Source organism: Colletotrichum abscissum (genome assembly GCF_030869225.1).
Source record: "Colletotrichum abscissum strain IMI 504890 chromosome Unknown Scaffold_4.1, whole genome shotgun sequence".
In the NCBI taxonomy this organism is placed as follows: Eukaryota; Fungi; Ascomycota; class Sordariomycetes; order Glomerellales; family Glomerellaceae; genus Colletotrichum; species Colletotrichum abscissum.
The window spans coordinates 1,537,609-1,556,517 of NW_026850320.1; the positions used below are offsets into that span (position 1 = coordinate 1,537,609).

Below are 18,909 nucleotides of genomic sequence, written 5' to 3' on the forward strand. Positions count from 1 at the left end.
ATGTATTATATCCACGACTGATATACTCGCTTGTAGTGTTCTATACGTGCTACGAGATAGCAAAACTGTGGTTCAAAACAGTCATCAGATGAAGACAAGTTGCGAGAAACCCTATTGTAGGAAAATAAGAAAACTAATCTTGATAATGCTAGCCCATGACCAATTACAACCACATATTTATCCGTGTCCGAAGCGACTCCCGATTATATCCATTGAGTTGATATCCCCTTTCTACACAGAGGAGGTATGATCTTCCGGCCCCGAAGACGCCACAAGACAGGAACCAAACAAAATATTGTTGCCAGTTGACGAAGAGGAAGATGAGGATATAATGTAGACCAATATGAAATTATCGAGAAAAAAAGACAAAAGAAAGCTTAGAAATTGAATGGTTGAGCGTCTGCGACGGTGGGACAGCTGAACACGAGCTGGTTGTTCGTGACGGCCTGGGTGTTGGAGACGACGACGCCACCGGAGGGGTTCGTGAGCGAGAAATTGAACAGACCACACTGCTGAGCGTTGACGAAGAGGAGACGGATGGGGTAGTACTGCCCCGCGGTTGCCGCGAACGTGTACGTGCCGGAGCTGCTCGTGTCATAGTAATCGACGTTCTTCTGCGCGTTCGCGTTAGTGAAGCCCGTCTTTGCGGCACTTCCCTGGCCGAGCCAGAGATAGACGCCGTCATCCACGCCACTGAAGCTGAAAGTGTAGGTGCCGGTAGTGAGAGGGTGGAAGTAGCCGATGTGCTGAACGATCATGAAGTTGGACTGGCCGCTTGTCGTTGTACCGTATACCGTTCGGGTGGTGGTGTCGCACTGCTGGGCGAGGCCGATGGTCGTGGTGTAGCCCGTGTTGCTCGGGGTCTGGCCATTGAGGACAGTTGGAATATTGAAGTAGGTGGTCTTCCAGTTCGCCTTGGAGGTGTCGTCGGTGTTGTGGTAGGGGATGCGACCGGCTGTGCTAACGGTGTCGGAGGCTGCGCGGGAAAAGCCGTAGTAAGCCCATCGGAGTCCCGGGGTGCAGCTGGGCGTCGTGATAGTGACGACGGTGGTTGTGCCGGCCGGGTTGGTCTGGGGGAGGGTGGTCACGCCGGTCGTGGTACCCGTTGAGACGATAGTCGTTATGGCACCGGTGATGGGCGTTGTGAAAGTGACGACGGTAGTTGTGCCGGCCGGGTCGGTTTGGGGCAAGGTCGTCACGCCAGTCTGAGTTCCTGTTGAGATTACGGTCGTCACGGCGCCCGTCGGAGGTACGAACGAGACCACGGTAGTCGTGCCGGCAGGGTCAGTCTGGGGTAGAGTGGTTACACCAGTTTGCGTTCCTGTTGAGACCACAGTAGTTACGACACCAGTGACCGGAGGTATGAATGACACTACGGTGGTCGTGCCAGCCGGGTCAGTTTGGGGTAGTGTAGTCACGCCGGTCTGGGTACCTGTCGAGACCACGGTAGTTACGAGGCCAGTGACTGGGGGTACGAACGAGACCACGGTAGTCGTGCCAGTCGGGTCGGTTTGGGGCAGAGTAGTTACGCCAGTCTGGGTTCCGGTTGAGACCACGGTGGTCACGGCACCCGTGGCCGGAGGCACAAAGCTGACGACGGTGGTCGTGCCGCCGGGATTCGTTTGGGGCAATGTGGTCACGCCGGTCTGCGTCGCCGTCGACACGATCGTAGTGACGAAGCCCGTGGCGGCTGAAGTTGTTGACGAGCTGGAGGGCTGGGCTGCGGTGCACGATTCAGGATAGGCAAGCCCCGAGATGTCAGATGAGTTCGTCGCGTGGCCCGGCCCGTTGAAGAAGAAGTTTAGAGACGAGGGAGTACCCCAGTTACCAAACACCTGTCGAACCGGGTAGAAGGCCCCCGCGACGAGGTTGACGCTGGCGCAACCGGTGTTTCCGTCGGCAGCGAACCAACTCTTTGCCAGGGGAGTAGCTCCCCTGGGGGTATCCGCGTTCGCGGGCCTGCCGCAAGCGAAGGCAGCGTCTCCAAGGTAAAAAGCGTCGCGGTTGTCGGCGTACCCGTAGCAGAAGTTGTACGTTCCGCTCTGATCAGGCCGGAAGTATCCGGTGAAGACGAGGGTGAAGTTGTTGGCATTGTACGTGATGCCGCCGTACGTCTGCGTCAGACCCTCGTAGTACCGGAAGCCCGTCGAAGAGCCTGATGTCTGGGGAGTGTAGGGCGTGACGGTCGTGCCGCTCGCATCCTTGTAGGGAACGGAAATTGAGTTCGTGCTGCCTTGAGCCAGGGCATTCTGAGTGAGGTAGTAATCGGGCCCGACTCCAGATCGGCCGTCTGAGACTCCATAGCCATCGGCAACTTGGACCGAGTTTGCGTAGAGCTTGAGAGTGAGGCCGGATGCGGCACAATCCACGGGCGGAGTGGCACAAGCGCCGGGGGGGACGAAGGTGACAACGGTCGTTGTACCAGTGGGATTCGTTTGAGGTAGAGTTGTTACGCCCGTCCTCGTCCCGGTTGATACGATCGTCGTGATAGCACCCGTGGGGGGAGGGACAAAAGTGATAACGGTAGTAGTACCAGCGGGATCCGTCTGGGGCAGGGTCGTAACGCCCGTCTGGGTAGCCGTGGAGACAAGAGTCGTAATTGCGCCCGTAGCAGGAGGAACAAAAGTGATGACGGTCGTAGTACCGGAAGGGTCTGTCTGGGGCAAAGTCGTAACGCCCGTCTGGGTAGCCGTAGAGACAAGAGTCGTAATTGCGCCAGTAACAGGAGGAACAAAAGTGATGACGGTCGTAGTACCGGAAGGGTCTGTCTGGGGCAAAGTCGTTACTCCCGTCTGGCTCGCCGTTGACACAAGAGTCGTGATCGCGCCTGTTATACGGGGAACGAAAGTAATCACCGTCGTTGTACCAGAGGGATCTGTCTGGGGCAAGGTCGTGACGCCTGTCTGCGTGCCCGTTGAAACGAGAGTCGTAATTGCGCCTGTCACGGGGGGAACGAAGGTAATCACAGTTGTTGTTCCAGAGGGATTCGTCTGAGGTAAAGTTGTGATACCCGTCTGCGTGCCTGTCGACACGAGAGTTGTGACCGCACCTGTTACGGGAGGGATAAAAGTGATGACGGTTGTTGTGCCCGATGGATCCGTCTGGGGTAAGGTTGTGACACCCGTTTGCGTGCCTGTCGATACGAGAGTTGTGACCGCGCCTGTCACGGGGGGAACGAACGTAATCACAGTTGTTGTTCCAGAGGGATCCGTCTGAGGTAAAGTTGTAACGCCTGTTCGAGTACCCGTCGATACGAGGGTTGTGATGGCTCCCGTCACAGGGACAAAAGTGATGACGGTTGTTGTGCCAGTGGGGTCCGTCTGGGGCAAAGTGGTGACGCCCGTCTGGGTTGCCGTTGACACGAGTGTCGTGACGAATCCGGTCGCTGGCGGGACGAATGTGATGACACTAGTAGTGCCGGCCGGATCCGTGGGAATAATGGTTGTGGCTCCAGTTCGGGTACCAGTCGAAGTGACAGTAGTCAGAGCACCAGTAGGCACCGTGACGAAGGTGATGACGGTAGTCGTGCCGAAGGGATCGGAGTTTGATAAAGTCGTGACGCCGGTCTGGCTGGCGGTCTGAGTAAAAGTCCGAATGATACCGATGCGAGGTACGATGGTGATCACGGTAGGAGGACCACCGCTTGGGCCGGGGGGAATCGTGACCAGACCGGTGGTTGTGCCAGTGGATGTGAGGGTGACTGGAGGGGTAGTGGTCACGAGCGTCACCACAGTGGGAGGTCCGCCTGCGGTTCCAGGAGGGATTGTAGTCAGGCCGGTGTTGGTGCCGGTTGATGTGATTGTGACTGGGGGGGTGGTGGTCACGAAGGTGATCACAGTAGGAGGTCCTCCATTAGGCCCCGGGGGCAAAGTTGTGAGGCCAGTTGTAGTGGCGGTGGAGGTCAAAGTAACTGGGGGAGGGCTCGTCACGAAGGTGATCACGGTGGTGGGACCCCCATTGGGACCGGGCGGAACGGTTGTCAAGCCGGTAGTGCTGGCGGTTTGAGTCACGGTAACGGGAGGAGTGCCAGTAACGAAAGTGACCACGGTAGTCGGTCCTCCGTTGGAGCCGGGAGGCAACGTGGTGAGACCAGTAGTGCTGGCAGTCTGGGTCACAGTGACAGGGGGAGTGCCGGTGACGAAGGTCACTACAGTAGTCGGTCCGCCATTGGGCCCCGGAGGCAAAGTAGTGAGGCCGGTCGTGCTGGCTGTCTGAGTGACGGTAACTGGGGGAGTGCCGGTGACAAAGGTCACTACAGTAGTCGGTCCGCCATTGGGCCCCGGAGGCAAAGTAGTGAGGCCGGTCGTGCTGGCTGTCTGAGTGACGGTAACTGGGGGAGTGCCGGTGACAAAGGTAATAATGGTATTAGGGCCGCCGGGTCCTCCGGGCACAGTTGTAAGGCCGGTAGTTGTGGCGGTCTGAGTGAGAGTTACCGGGGGCGGGGTCGTTACGAAGGTGATGACCGTGTTGGGACCACCGGGACCGCCAGGAACGGTAGTCAAACCAGTAGTGCTTGCGGTCTGAGTGAGAGTTACCGGGGGCGGGGTCGTTACGAAGGTGATGACTGTGTTGGGACCACCGGGACCGCCAGGAACGGTAGTCAAACCAGTAGTGCTTGCAGTCTGAGTGAGAGTCACTGGGGACGGGCCTGGGACGATAGTGATGACCGTCGGGGGGCCACCGTTAGGTCCAGGAGGCACAGTCGTAAGACCTGTGGTAGTACCAGTTGAAGTGATAGTCACTGGAGTCAGCGGCGGAAGGGTTACAAAAGTGATGACAGTAGGAACGCCGCCGTTCGGGCCAGGGGGAATAGTGGTGAGACCAGTTGTGCTGGCAGTTCGAGTAATAGTAATGGGGGGAGGGCCCGTTGCGAATGTAATGACTGTTGGTGGCCCTCCGTTGGGTCCAGGAGGTATTGTCGTGAGACCAGTGGTGGTCGCAGTCTGAGTGAGGGTGACAGGGGTCAATGGAGGAAGGGTTACGAAAGTAATGACTGTGGGGACACCGCCGTTGGGGCCAGGGGGAATCGTTGTCAGGCCGGTTGTGCTAGCAGTCTGGGTGAGAGTCACAGGAGGAGGTCCCGTTGCAAAAGTGATGACTGTGGGAGGTCCACCGTTGGGTCCTGGAGGAACGGTTGTGAGCCCAGTAGTAGTGCCAGTCTGAGTAATTGTGACCGGCACTGGCGGGGTGGTGGTTGCGAAGGTGACAATTGTAGGCGGGCCTCCGTTGGGACCCGGAGGTAAAGTGGTCAATCCGGTGGTGCTTCCGAAGGACGTTACCGTAACTAGCGGAGGACCGGTGACCAAGGTAACGATCGTAGTGGGGCCACCGTTCGGCCCGGGCGGGATTGTGATGAGGCCGGTGGTACTTCCGGTCGAAGTCACTGTGACGGGAGGAGTGACACCCGGAGGGACGGTAGCAAAGGTAATGACTGTCGGCGGGCCGCCGTTAGGGCCCGGGGGAAGAGTAGTCAAGCCGGTGGTTGATGCCGTCTGGGTGATGGTCACGGGGGTCTGAGGAGGAGGCGTGACGAATGTGACAACGGTGGGAGGTCCGCCGTTGGGTCCAACTGGGAGGGTGGTCAAGCCAGTTATCGACGCAGTGGATGTGAGGGTGACTGGTGGGGGACCGGTAATGAATGTAATGACGGTAGTAGGACCGCCATTTGGACCAGGCGGGACCGTGGTCAGGCCGGTCGTTGATCCTGTCGATGTGATCGTCACGGGAGGCAGAGGTCCCGTGGCAAAAGTGATGACCGTCGGCGGGCCGCCGTTCGGACCAGGAGGGACTGTTGTCAAGCCGGTCGTGGAGGCCGTCTGGGTGATAGTCACAGGGGTTAGGGGTGTGGTAGCAAAAGTGATGACAGTCGTCGGACCGCCATTAGGACCGGGCGGAAGGGTGCTTAGGCCCGTAGTTGACGCAAAAGACGTAATCGTTACCGTGCCCGGAGGCCCAGTAGCAAAGGTAATGACAGTAAAGGGACCGTTGGGGCCGGGAGGAACGGTCGTCAAGCCAGTAGTCGATGCGGTAGAAGTGATCGTTACTGTACTAGGCGGTATAGTAGCGAACGTGATGATAGTTGGGGGGCCGCCGTTCGGACCAGGAGGGACTGTTGTTAAGCCGGTCGTGGATGCCGTCTGGGTGATAGTTACAGGGGTTAGGGGTGTAGTAGCAAAAGTGATGACAGTCGTCGGGCCGCCATTAGGACCGGGCGGAAAGGTGCTTAGGCCCGTAGTTGACGCAAAAGACGTGACCGTTACCGTGCCTGGAGGCCCAGTTGCAAAGGTAATGACAGTTGGGGGGCCACCGTTCGGGCTAGGAGGCAGAGTTGTTAAGCCGGTCGTGGAGGCATAAGAGGTGATCGTGACTGCAGCAGGGGGTGTCACGAAGGTTACTATAGTGGGCGAGCCTCCGTTCGGTCCGGGAGGAATAGTTGTCAACCCGGTGACTGAAGCGGTCGAAGTTACGGTCACTGGAACCAACGGGGTGGTGGCAAAAGTGATGACGGTAGGAGGACCTCCATTTGAACCAGGAACTGTGGTAAGGCCGGTAGTCTTTGCCGACGAGGTCACCGTGACAGGGCCTGTCGCAAAGGTGACCACGGTCGATGGGCCACCGTTTGGACCAGGCGGAACAGTAGTCAAGCCGGCGGTGCTGGCGAGGGAAGTGACGGTGGGCAGAGGTGGAACATAGGTGACGATAGTGGTCGGATCGCCGGGATTCTTTGGGGGAATAGTCGTAGCTCCCGTCTGAGTGCCGGTCGAAGTGACGGTAATAATATCAGGAGGATTAGAAGTGGTGTAAACTATCGTTGCCTTTGACGTGGTCCCACCCTGGACAACATCGGTGGTGGTCACCCACTCAGTGTAGGTCCTGCAAGATGTTAAGGAATGTTGTTCTCTTCGACCCAAGAGTCTGAGATAGATGACATACCTAGTCCTGGTCGAGAGGGAGATGCTCCCGGAACATTGAATCTCGAACGGTTGCTGTTCGATGATTACTTTGGCATCTGTTGGACATGGTGGGTTACTGGAGAGTGCGGCGGCGTTGGCAATCCCCGTCCAGTGGACGACGAGAGACAGTGGGATTTTCCACCTCATCTTGTCGTGTAACTGGCGAATCCGACTGTTGCGATACTTACCTTGAGCTTCTGATGATGCAGTAGAGGAAGCTTGATGTCGTTGATGCTCTGGCTGAGTAAAGGCTCCTACGAGAGAGATTACGGTCGTCTTTTAATCTCAAGTTGTTGCTCGTCGTTGTGTAGAACAAATTGGAGATGTTTCCATGCGATACGCCATCCTCGCAGAATTCCGCAAACGTTCAACATGATTATCGTTCTTTTGCCTTGCGAACAAACTAATTAGCCAACCCAGCTAGACGTTGCCACCAGGAACAGCAGACATGCTGTGTTTCTCGGCCGGAGAAGGTCCTTCCCGGTCTTCCTAGACATCTCTTGGACGCTGAGGCCTTCGGTCGCTTCAGAAGATGTTGTCTGTTTGCGTCATGGAACTGTATGCTGTCTGGCATTGGTGATCAGCCTGTCCCAAGACTCTAATTGGGTGTCACTCAGTTACACTGACGAAGCAAAAGTCCATGGTTGAGAGGCAAAGTTCGTATCCCTATGCAGGTTTGGTTGTCAGGTAGCTAATACTTCTTGCTCCAAAAGCACGTTAGTTCCCATAAGCGTGGTAACGTTATTATCTTGAACAAGACTGGATCAGACTGTGACTGTGATTGACTAGACTGTCATGGTACCTGGTGCAAAAGACAACGAGAGATATTGAGGGTGTACGGTTGAATAGTAGTGGAGTGTACAGTGTCCGGGATCTAATAACGCTAGTTCGCACGCTTGAAGGCTTGACTATAGAAAAACTTAGCGTTTCGCTAGCCTGTCAGCATTCTTCTTCGAAAGACTAGGTCAAAATAGGCAAGCCCTTTGACGCCTCGGAAGCACCGGCGAGATGACTAAATGACCAAAACAAGTTGGTGTTGATGCTGCATGCCGATATGGCAACTCTATTCAGCAGAGTTATAGGAAGCCGGTTGTTACAAAATGAGATATGTAGAAAACAGCCTTTGACAATTGTTAGAGCGTTGTACCTGCATGAATCAAGCACGCTTCATAATCTGTTGGTCATACTTTAATCCAAGAACATTTCGTTCCTTATCTAATATCTTAACACCTAGAATTATTTGTACATACACTCAAAAGAAGTACATGAAACTCGGCTCAGTCGAGACCGAACTCGGAAAATTTTTGCGCGGCGTGAATCCTTTGGAATCAGTTAATGTCTTGAGCCCGAAACAAGGGTTGAAGGGAGCCCGTTCAACATGACGCGGGAGTTGAGTGCCAAGGGCCTGGCTGACGGTGCTGAGCAAAGTTTATGAACCACCATGTACTTGATTGCAATGTACAGACGAGATACAAGGCTTGCTAGTTGGATCAATGTCTTTGTGATCGAGTGGTCGTGCGGGGGGCGTGTGGGGTGCCGTCGCTCTTCGGAATAGGAGCAGGCTCCGAAGTAGCAGCCAAGGGACCGTCAATGTCGCTAATCTCGTGCCCGGATTAGGTGTTTTTGATCGCCCACAACACATGCCGTGCCCTATTTGTTAGATCCCAGATCCGGAGCATGCCAAACCTCCCCCTTAGCACAAATGAAGCATGGGGGAAAGATGGCTTGATACCCGCTCTCTGGTGGATTGACTGGATCGTCTAGCGGCTCCAGCGAGGACGGGACGCACCGCTCGCATACAGACTAGTCTCGTGAGGGTCCACTATGTGTAAAACTTCGCTACATGCAGATGAGGAATTCGGTCCTTGGACCTGTGTTGAACATGCTGATTTTATGATTTCGGATTTTAGCCATGTATGCTGACTATGAGACAATACCGATAATCCCGCCGACGCAATTGGTCATGTTGATGTGATCAGGGATATTGTGAGACTGCGGTCCACTTGAGCAGTAAAGTTCGCGAAGCTTTTGTAAAAGATTGATTGGGCCTTATTGCTGACAATCACAGCCTCTTGCGGGCCGACTTATGTGTAAGTTGTGGATTGATCAAGCGGTTCCGGCCCCAGTCAGTACTTAGTGATAGGACGCTCGCCACATTCTTCTTCTGACATCACGACAAGATGATCTCACTAAGATGGCTGCTTGCCTTTAGTAACTTTAATGGAAAGCAGCAAGCCCTGTGCTTTCCATCATTCCTCAATATCTGCATCCTCCCAAGGCTGAGTGGATTACGTCCGAGAATCCGGTCATTCAGGCATCCGACTGGTGGTTGCACTGCCCGGCACACGTAGCAGCCGTGCCGCTGGGAACACTAGAGCCGAGAAAAAAGGTAATGCCGAAGTCCCAGAAAGGGCACCATGACGAGATTTTCAGGTATACCCATTATCGGCAAACAGAACGCTGTCGTCCAAATGGGGAAAGCTGACTGGCCTCCTTGGAAGATAAACTTCGGCAATTAAGCCATCTCCAGAAGTTAGCTCGACCCAGAGCAGAAATAGCGTCAGTAGCGCGAACACTGTGCGGAGACTCAACTGAGACAATGTGCCGCGACGTTGAGTGCCAACAATCGGCGGGCGTTCTGTGTGGGCGATCACCCAGATCCAGTCTCAGGCACGGGGATTCTTAGTTCCATTGCGTCGGCCAGAAGCGTTGTGCTGTTAGCCGTTTGGTAGCCAGAGTAAGTGTGAGGTTTCGCCGCCACATTTCAGTTTGTGTCAGCTAACTCAGTAAAATCATCTGGATTTGCTGGAATTTACCAAATTTGCCGCCGCATATACCATCCGTTACCTATGGGAACAACTTCGGATTTTAGTAATTATCTTATAGCAGAGGATATTTCGGAATCTTTAAAGTGAAGGAATAAAGACACTAGACTTGGCATTCCTGTTTAGGCTGTTTCTAGATGTTGCATTTTTAAATACGTTAACTAACTCATCGGTCGTGGAATCAGGATCCCGAAATCTTCTCACACCGGCCTAACCCTTGGATCTATTCGGAAATTTCAACCTCTCCTATTGACGCTTGCGGTCAAATCCAAGCAACTAACAACGTAGCATCGCGTTCAAAGAATAAGCTACTTTGTCTAAATCCTCGAGCTCAGCTAGCAGAACATAGTTCGCAGAAGCTTCTCTCACTCCAATACGAGGTTTGGTGTCTCGTGCTGGGCTTTGACCCCACAGGAGGGCAAAAGCTTCGGGAAGAATACCTAGCAGCGAACGACCTTATGGCTTGTAGCCTAAAAAGGCTTACAAGAGTGACAGTTCAGCTTTACCTCTATGGTGTCGACCTGCAATACGCTCAAGCTTCGAGCCAGGAACTCTACGTCCGTTCATAATCTGCAAGCAGCTCCTAGAAGACCGGGGTGCATGAGCTTAGCATGATGGAGGAATCAGATCGGCGTGGGGTACCAGGCAGGGATCACAAGTCTTTGATCCAGCTCGTGCTTAGCTAGTAGTATCCCGAACGAATATTTCCAGACTAACAGTCATGCCAAGCGCGAGGGCCGGCATCCTTTCGACCCTGCATAGTCTTGTGGCTATACCTCCTTGCCAGGCTCAGGACGGCATCTTATCCGAATACGAAGTATCCATGGATGACGCTTGAGTTAAGCTTACACCCTCGTCGTTTGCTAGGCCATGAACGGACTTTCACCGAGTTCGTGGCATGGTCTGCAAGAACAGGTACAGGATACTTCATTACCAAGTACATCTCCATCACTAAACCTTGACGACCCATTCACCTTGAGATTTCATAATCAGTCAAAGACGCAAGCGGATAACCTCGCGGATCCTCAATGGCGCGATAAAGAAACCAGAGCGCAGACTCGGAATGGCTAAGTCTGCAAAGGCTGAAGCCACCTGACACTGGATCTATTCCCACGCGATGTCCTCTCAACAGCAACGCCACCGATTACCCCGGTAGTTAACTCTTTAATCTTCTTCCGGAATATTTGAATGATGAGCAAGAACTTAGCTGTCTTGCGGCTTTCTACAAGACTGACATCATCTGCACGGATCCGATGTGGTTAATCTTCCAACTGCTTACCTTCCCACGGCATATAAACTCAACACACATCGGCCCTCTAGTCCGGTTCGTTTTCACTGGGCTCTGAACAACCACATTCAAGTTCCTCTGAATGAGCTACCGCCGAAATGAAGACCCACATGGTGCTAGGCGTTGCGCTATACGCATGTTCGACGGCGGCAGTCACTACTGAGATCAGGGTCATGTCCCTGACGTCGACGGTTGATTGCTCCGTGAGTTTGACCTGTTCCCAAGATGTGTTAATAGCAATCTCTGATATTATTAAGGGCGCTGTCATACCTACAGGCCTGCCAACAGTACCTATGGGCGTTCCTGGGGCCAATCCCACTGGTGGTGAGTAACATATTCCAATCTCGAGGCTCGCGTTCAACCACTGACCACAATCTTTCAGGCATGGTGCCGGGTGCGACTGTACCTGGCGGAGCTGGCAACCCCCCTGCGTCCACTGGAACCGTCGGTGGCGGTGGAAGTGGTGGCAGTGGAGGTAGCGGCGGTAGTGGGGGAGGTAGCGGAGGTGGAAGCGGTGGTAATGGAGGAGACGGTGGTGGCAATGGAGGAGGTAGCGGAGGTGGCACCGGGGGTGGTGCTACCGGCGGCGGTGCCTCTGGTGGCTCTGGCGGCGGTAACGGCGGCTCAGGGCAGACCGCGACGACTAGAAGTCCGGCTTCAGGCACAGGAGTCGTGGTCGTTCCGACAGCCGGCTCGCAAGCCCTACAACCTGGCAGTTGGCTGTCGGTGGCCATCGGTATCCTGGCTGTGCTGTACTAGAATTCTGGCATTCAAGTAATTGGGGTTTGTCCACGTTGAGTATCGCCATTGTTATTGGTATCTTGAACAACAATGAATAATATCTTCAGTACCATGTCAATAGCACTTCCTGGGGAGATGAATCAAGACTTAAAGGAAAGGAACATATTTATAGATCACTGTCCGCAGATTACTCCAAGTCTGCTAATGAATTCAGAAACTCAAAGTTACTTAAGTTCTGAAAGCTGGAGCATCGAATGAGTCATCTCTCGGGGACAGATAAACTGTACGTGTGATCACTCTTTCCTGTCGAGTTGTTTGATTATGTATCTATGTACCCAGGTCTTATCACTACCTTACTACACCCGACTAACTGCGGATTGATGTCGATTCAAATATCCAAATGAGCTCTCCCGTATTGAAATATTTCCACCGAAAATCGAATCTACCCGATTGTCACCTCCATTGACTCTATGACGTGGGCATATGCCTATTTGTTACCCGCGACCGACAGGATTTCGTTGCTGTTGCTGCTCTACAAACGTTTTCCAAGACGAACAGAACGCCGACAAGCACAATGGCGGCCAATTGCTATAAAGTAAGGCGTAGTAAAACGCCCTCAGCTTCTCATCTCTGCTAAGCTAGACGAAGGGCTACGTACAGGCTGCATATGCATTGACATAATGTCATCTACTTGAGTCCTCCAGCCTTTCTGTTTAAACGTCCATGTCACTTCAATATAGCTCGATGCTATGCTGTGACTTGAACACCGCTCATCGAGCCACCTGCCCGCCAGTCCTCCAGGAATTTTACATAGGCATTGATACCATGTGGAAACGGCGCTCCTCTGGCCAACTTCATTTGTGCCTCCAGTGGGGCCTTTTCGCCCTCATTGTTCATGTAGCTTGGTGTGCATATAGACAAACTAGAGAACCAAGCCGCATGCTGCATAATGAAACCGACATATGCTTCTTCCCCCGCCAATGAGCTCTCTATAGTCACCTTATTAGTGCTTTTCCCCGCGCGCTTCATAGCTTCAACTACCATGTATGCGCAATGTTGAGAAAGGACGTCCTGGGCATAAGCAAAGTTTGCCGCGGCGCCGATCTGCAAAGGGCCGGTCAGGAACAGGTTTGGAAAACCGTTGGTGAGGACGCCGTGGAAGGTAGACGGGCCTTTTCCCGACCACTTATCCGATAGGAGCTCGCCGTTCCGGCCCTTGATGGTCATGTTGGATCTGCTTGATGGCTCGGCCATGTCTGCTGCAGGCGGCCTGTATCCCGTGCTCAGCACAATGACATCGAGGGGATAGTCTGTACCGTCGACGACTAGTGAATTCTTGGTGGCGTGGTCAACTCCCTTGCCGTTTGTATCAACAAGATGTACGTTGGGTAGGTTGAACGCCGGGAGGTAGTCGTCATGGAAGGTCGGTCGCTTGCACCATGATGGGTACCATGGCTTCAAAGCCTCAGCAACTGACTTATTCTTCACAATTTCCTCAACTCGACGTCGAATCCTCTCTGATCTCGGGGCATCCAGGGCGAGAAGACTGCCGATATGGCTGGGAATATCCTCCAATCCAAGAGGTTTCTCGTGTGGTGCGCCGACAAGGCCTTTGTAAGTCTGAATCTTCGTCCAGCCATCATCTACCAAGTCCTCTTCTACCTCGCCGCCAGAAACGAGTGAATTGAAGTTGTCAAGGCGACGCCTCTGCCAGCCAGGGCCGTCGGCAATCTTCTTCCACTCTTCTGGATCAGTAGGCCTCTGGCCTCTCTCTTCCACAGATGACGGCGTTCTTTGGAAGACGTAGAGCTCCTTCGCCCACTTGGCGAGCTGTGGAACGAGCTGGATGGCGGTTGCGCCAGTACCAATGATGCCAACACGTTTTCCCTCAAGGCCAGTAAGCTGGACATTTTCGAGGTCCTCCGCGTTCCCACCAGTGACTTCGTAGTTCCACCGCGCAGTATGGAACATATCGCCCTCAAATGCCTCGAGATTCTTGGCCGCTTTAGGATGGTTCAGAACACCGTTGGCCAGAACGACGAACTGTGATCGAACCGTCATCGTGATGGGCGACTCATTCGGGCCGCGAACCTGCTCGATAACCACGATCCATCGCTTAGCGTCCTCGTCCCACTCATAACTCTTGATCTGCGAGCGGAACACACCCTTGTCTGTCAAGTCCCATGTCTCTGCCATTCGGTCCGCATGGGCCCGCAACTCGTGGCCATACGAGTATCGGTGCTTGGGAACATAGCCCGTCTCCTCGAGGAGCGGCATGTAGGTGTAGGATTCGACGTCACACATTAGACCCGGGTAACGATTCCAATACCACGTGCCGCCAAATCCACCAGCGGCGTCGACCAGGCGAATATCCTCGGGCTTGAAACCAGCTTGGATGAATCGAATTGCGAACAGCAGTCCTCCGTAGCCGGCGCCGAGGATGATGAACTTCACCTCGTCGCCATCCTTGAGGCTCGGCGTCTGGGCGTTGAGCTTCTCATGATCGACCCATGGATCTTGGGCCAGCTTGCTGAACTTCGCGTTTGTCTCCATCTCGATGTACTGCGCGTTGCCGTCAGACCGCTGGCGCTTCTCTTTCTCCTCTGTGTACTTCTTGTTGAGAGCCATGAAGTCGGCCGCGGCAGCCCCGGCCGCGGTGTCTGTCGTGATCTGTGGAGGTGCAGCCATGTTGACGTTTGACTTGCAGGTTGAATAGAGGTGTAGTTGAGGTAAGTGATTCTGCTTGGTGACCTCTGTATCATATCTACGAGGAGGCGAATCGTCTAGTTTTGAGTCGCCAAAATATGCGGGTAATACATGTCCGTTGAGGACAGTCCAAGCGGTGTCCTCAAACAGCTCCATTGACATACTCCATGCTCGCACTTGTCATCTGGTCTCCATTGGGGTTCCCTAGAAGAGGGCCAAGCGTCCCCGCCTACCACGATATTTCTGAGCCGGGGCGTGTTTGCGGGTCATCGTACTGGAGCATAATTCTATGGCTAGTCGGGGAGTACTATGAGCCCGACGAGCCATTACTGGAGGGACCAGTGCGTCCAGATCGACACAAACGTATTCGTATTCGTTCGTCGCATTTCTAGTGCAACGTAGCAACGTCGCTTAAAGAATAATGCGGTAGTTGATGGTGGATCTTGTCCTTTGCCAGACTAAAACGATCTCAGGATCTACATAGACCCGCCAAGCTTCTAAGGGTCCGGCTCCTGCTCCGCTACATGGGTAACCGTTGCGGAGAAGCTGTCGTCCAAAGACAGCCAGATGCAACAAACTCCGTGTGTCTGGCCTCAAACACCACCTGCATGTCTTGGTGGATTATCGTGGCTAAGAGTACTATTATAGGTCGACACTTCAAGAAGTTTGGAGATGAACATGCGTGTCTCGCTTGGGGCCTGGCGAGTGGCGCATCTGCTGCATCATGTATCCATGGTGTCATTGTCTAACGACTCGATGCGCATTGCTCCGTGCAGCACGCTCGGTTTCGAGACTCCAACGCGACTGGCCCACCGCTACGAGACCGAAACCGATCAGACGACTCCACGAACGGGTACTTCCCGCTAGACTGCGCGGGAGCGACCGCCGTGTGCCACAACCAGCTCGCCTGGTGTCATAATTGACCTGCAACAGCATAGATAAAGTGAGTACGGACGGGCGACGTTGATGTTTATGCGCTTCTCGTCTTCAGACTCAAGTCTCATAGTGATGTGGTATTAAAGCTAGGGATAAGCTTGCATCAACTCAAATTTGATGCAGCGGGGTATGGGATGGCCGAGCTTATGTTGACCACATGCTGGCGACAGATGTAAGTTAGTCTGTGCATGAGCTTGAGTCCGGTACCTAAAGCACCGATTGACCAGGTTTTCATCCATTCTTGCAACCATATGGCGCGGATCAGTGTAGTCATGGCTATGGACCAGGTGCTCCAACCAGTGCGGTAGAATGAAGATAAACGTTACCCCTCTCGATGTCAATTCATTGAGTGATCCGAGAGCCCATCACAAACCTGGGCGAAGTACTTAAGTAAGTAAGTAAGAATGTACGCGAAGCACTTAACTAAGGTGCCAGTCTCAGAGTGAACAGTCTCGCGCAATGTTCTGCTTGTATTCGTTGTTCAAAAATTGAAGTTCGGATCCCACGTGCATCCAAATTGGACGCAACTGAAAATCGACGGCTCGCGATCTAACCACCGACTGGCATTTCTACCCACTTTCGTACATGCCCATCGCATTACTAGTGACCCGCTGTTCACCTCAACCCCCTGACTTTACCCCTCAAGCGAAACGGAGGGTTTATGGAGAAGCCAGGTGTTTGACACTCCAGGCGGGTGCATCATCGCCAGACCAGTTCACTCTTGTGCTTGCTCCAGTGAACGATTGCATCGAACGAAACCTCACGTATTCAGCCAAAAATATCCGTAAGTGAGTTCAAGGTATCCCCTACACACCCATTCGTCACAGCTGACCTCAAGTTCAAGCACCCTGAGATCATGGCTTCCGTCACAATGGATGGCTTGCATCTTCCTGACTACGATGACCTTCCGCCTGTCGAGGGCATGCCCAAGGGCTGTGCCTCGGGAGTTTTCGACAAGGATGGAAAGAAAGACCTCTTCGGGACCTTAAATCTGCTCACCCCTTCAGTTGTGAAGGCAGCAGGCGCTGAAATACGAGATGGCGTGTCCATCTCGTTGAAGTGAGATGCCCATGTTACCAAGTTACTTAGAGCCAACGCCCCATGGCTAACACAACGCTATATAGCTGGCCTCTAGACAGCATGAACAAGCTGGCTATCCCTGGACGCAAGCAATCGGTTCATAAGGTGTACACGCTGCAGACTGCCGGCCTCAGTCAAGGGATTGGCTGGGACGACGAGCTAGAGTTCAACACACAAGGCAGCAGTCAGTGGGACAGTCTTGTCCACTGGCAGCATCAGCCGACGGGACTCGCCTACAATGGCTTCAAGCCAACTCAAGAAGAACTTTCGGCGACGTCCACAGCGACAAACAAGATGCCCACCATCGATCACTGGCATGAGCGGGGTGGCGTGGTGGGACGCGGGGTTTTGATCGACTACAAGGCATATACCGACGCGAAGGGGATAGACTACCATCCCATGGAGGGCTACCGCATCACTATCGAAGATATCGAGGCTGTAGCCAAGCATCAAGACGTAGAGTTCAAGCAGGGCGATATTTTCTTGCTTAGAACAGGCATCACTGAGATCCTAGATAAGCCTACGCCGGAGGATTTTGCAAAGCTGGGGCAGTATAAGTTATCCGGCGTGCATGGCTCAGAAGAGACGGCCAAGTGGTTCTGGAACAAGCACTTTGCCGCTGTTGCTGGCGACTCCAGTGCCTTTGAGGCATTTCCACCTGTCAAGCCAGACGGAACTTTGGCAAATATGACCGATCTTGGTACGTCATTGTGATGAGCTGGAAGGAAACAATGGCAGAACGAGCCCGGCTAACTCTTGCTGCAGTTCTTCATCCCTACTTCTTGAGTCTTTTCGGCATGCCCATCGGCGAGCTATGGGATCTCAGTCGCCTGTCGACATACTGCCAAAAGACAGGAAGGTACTCGTTCTTCTTGACCTCTGCGCCTATGAACGTCTCCTGTCTTGTAGGATCGCCGCCAAATGCCCTGGCCATATTCTAGAAGCTTGGCAGAAATTTCGGAAGCGCCGTGGATCTCACAGAAAATCAAGGACTGTATGAATGTTGAACTCTAAATGGTTACGCACTATCATTATAGAACACAGTGACAAGACGAAGAATATGACGAGAAACAACTATTATATTAAAAAGCTTATTGGTATCAAACATCATTGACGCATCATGAAGCGCAGGCCTTCCATACACTGTGTGTATTCTAGCAGGCGAAGTTCCAAGTGTTGTATCCCGGCAATTCCCAACACCAAACACCAAGGGCATCGCGGATATTCAGACCATGACAACATTCACCAACAGTATCGAGCTCTCGTTACTGCATAGCAGCATAGACGAAGCCGGCAGCAGCGGCAGCAGCAACAGCCATTCCAGTCTCTCTCGGTGCGGCGCCCTTGCTGGTGGCAGTCGCCCCCGCCCCACCCTCGCTGGTGAGCGCTGCCAGCTTGGTGCTGCAGTAGCCTCCAGAGGCCAGAAGGCTCTTGACCTCGGCCGCGATGATGGGGATGTCGGTGCACTCATGCCACACGGCTCGCATCTCCGACATATGGGCGGTCTGCCATGACTCAACGGCGCTCGACCATGAGGTGTACTGGGCGCTCATCGAGTCCGTGACGGAGATGGTGCTGCAAGGGTCGACCGTGCCGTTGGCAAGGGACGCGGTGGCGGCCCACTCTTGAAGGGCGAAGTTCGGGGTGGGGAGGGGGTCGCTGCCGGTGACGGCGCTGGCGAATGCGTAGACGGCGTTTGTACACTCGGGGGTGCCGCGGGCTTCAAGGACCTTGATGATCTTGGTCGGTTCGATTCTCTTATGGAGCTGGAGGTGGACGTCGCCGGCGGCAGCAGCAACAGTTGCGGCGAAAGCGCCGAAGATGACGGTAGCAACGCGCATGTTGATTCAGTAACAAGGACGAAGCAGGAGGATTTTTCAAGGTGGGTTGAGCTTGATAGGTGCTATTCGAAAGAGACAGAGTCCTCAAAATGGTTATTGATGCAATTACAGATCGTGGACATTCATTTGCAACCGGAACAGAGCAACTATTTATCATCGGGAGACACGCAACAGTTTCAATTCATCGTGGGCTGATGCCTACAAGCAACCAAAGGTACCCTTGCCCGATGACTCCAGCGAGGAAATGAATTTTCTAGGGCAAGCTGAAATCGAAGTCAACCAGTTTCCCTTCCAGGTTAACTCAATGGTACCCGACAACATTAGTCTGGACAAGCTTCTGACTGTGCCGCCCGGCTGCCTACAGAGCGCATCTTGGCGCTGATTGCGGGTTGAAATCTGAGCCGCTTGATAGGGCCGAAGAGCGCTGTTGGCCGTTGTCTGACCCCGTAATGAATTTCCGCTCTCGACCGAACATCCTGGTCCTGTCAGCCTAGGTCTTCGGGCGGTGAGGCAGATCACGAGGAGAACCTTGGGGGCTG

The 18,909-nt window shown here is 53.7% G+C and overlaps 5 protein-coding genes across 5 annotated transcripts; 2 read left to right on the top strand and 3 right to left on the bottom strand.

The window, feature by feature from the left end:
• Positions 1–377: 377 nt before the first annotated feature.
• CABS01_02448 (uncharacterized protein) lies at positions 378–7,100 on the bottom strand (the record flags this gene model as incomplete). The annotated part of the gene is made up of 2 exons (XM_060535826.1): positions 378–6,873; positions 6,934–7,100. 2 exons carry the CDS (start codon positions 7,098–7,100, stop codon positions 378–380), a joined length of 6,663 nt encoding a protein of 2,220 aa, XP_060396131.1.
• Positions 7,101–11,164: 4,064 nt separating this feature from the next.
• On the top strand, positions 11,165–11,825 carry CABS01_02449 (uncharacterized protein; the record flags this gene model as incomplete). The annotated part of the gene is made up of 3 exons (XM_060535827.1): positions 11,165–11,269; positions 11,324–11,390; positions 11,449–11,825. 3 exons carry the CDS (start codon positions 11,165–11,167, stop codon positions 11,823–11,825), a joined length of 549 nt encoding a protein of 182 aa, XP_060396132.1.
• Positions 11,826–12,554: 729 nt separating this feature from the next.
• Positions 12,555–14,495, bottom strand: CABS01_02450 (cyclohexanone monooxygenase; the record flags this gene model as incomplete). The annotated part of the gene is made up of 1 exon (XM_060535828.1): positions 12,555–14,495. The coding sequence occupies one exon, from the start codon at positions 14,493–14,495 to the stop codon at positions 12,555–12,557; it is 1,941 nt and encodes a 646-aa protein (XP_060396133.1).
• A 1,825-nt stretch (positions 14,496–16,320) lies between these two features.
• On the top strand, positions 16,321–17,470 carry CABS01_02451 (uncharacterized protein; the record flags this gene model as incomplete). The annotated part of the gene is made up of 3 exons (XM_060535829.1): positions 16,321–16,508; positions 16,574–17,229; positions 17,295–17,470. The coding sequence occupies 3 exons, from the start codon at positions 16,321–16,323 to the stop codon at positions 17,468–17,470; spliced, it is 1,020 nt and encodes a 339-aa protein (XP_060396134.1).
• A 324-nt stretch (positions 17,471–17,794) lies between these two features.
• Positions 17,795–18,370, bottom strand: CABS01_02452 (uncharacterized protein; the record flags this gene model as incomplete). The annotated part of the gene is made up of 1 exon (XM_060535830.1): positions 17,795–18,370. The coding sequence occupies one exon, from the start codon at positions 18,368–18,370 to the stop codon at positions 17,795–17,797; it is 576 nt and encodes a 191-aa protein (XP_060396135.1).
• Between the last annotated feature and the right edge of the window lie 539 nt (positions 18,371–18,909).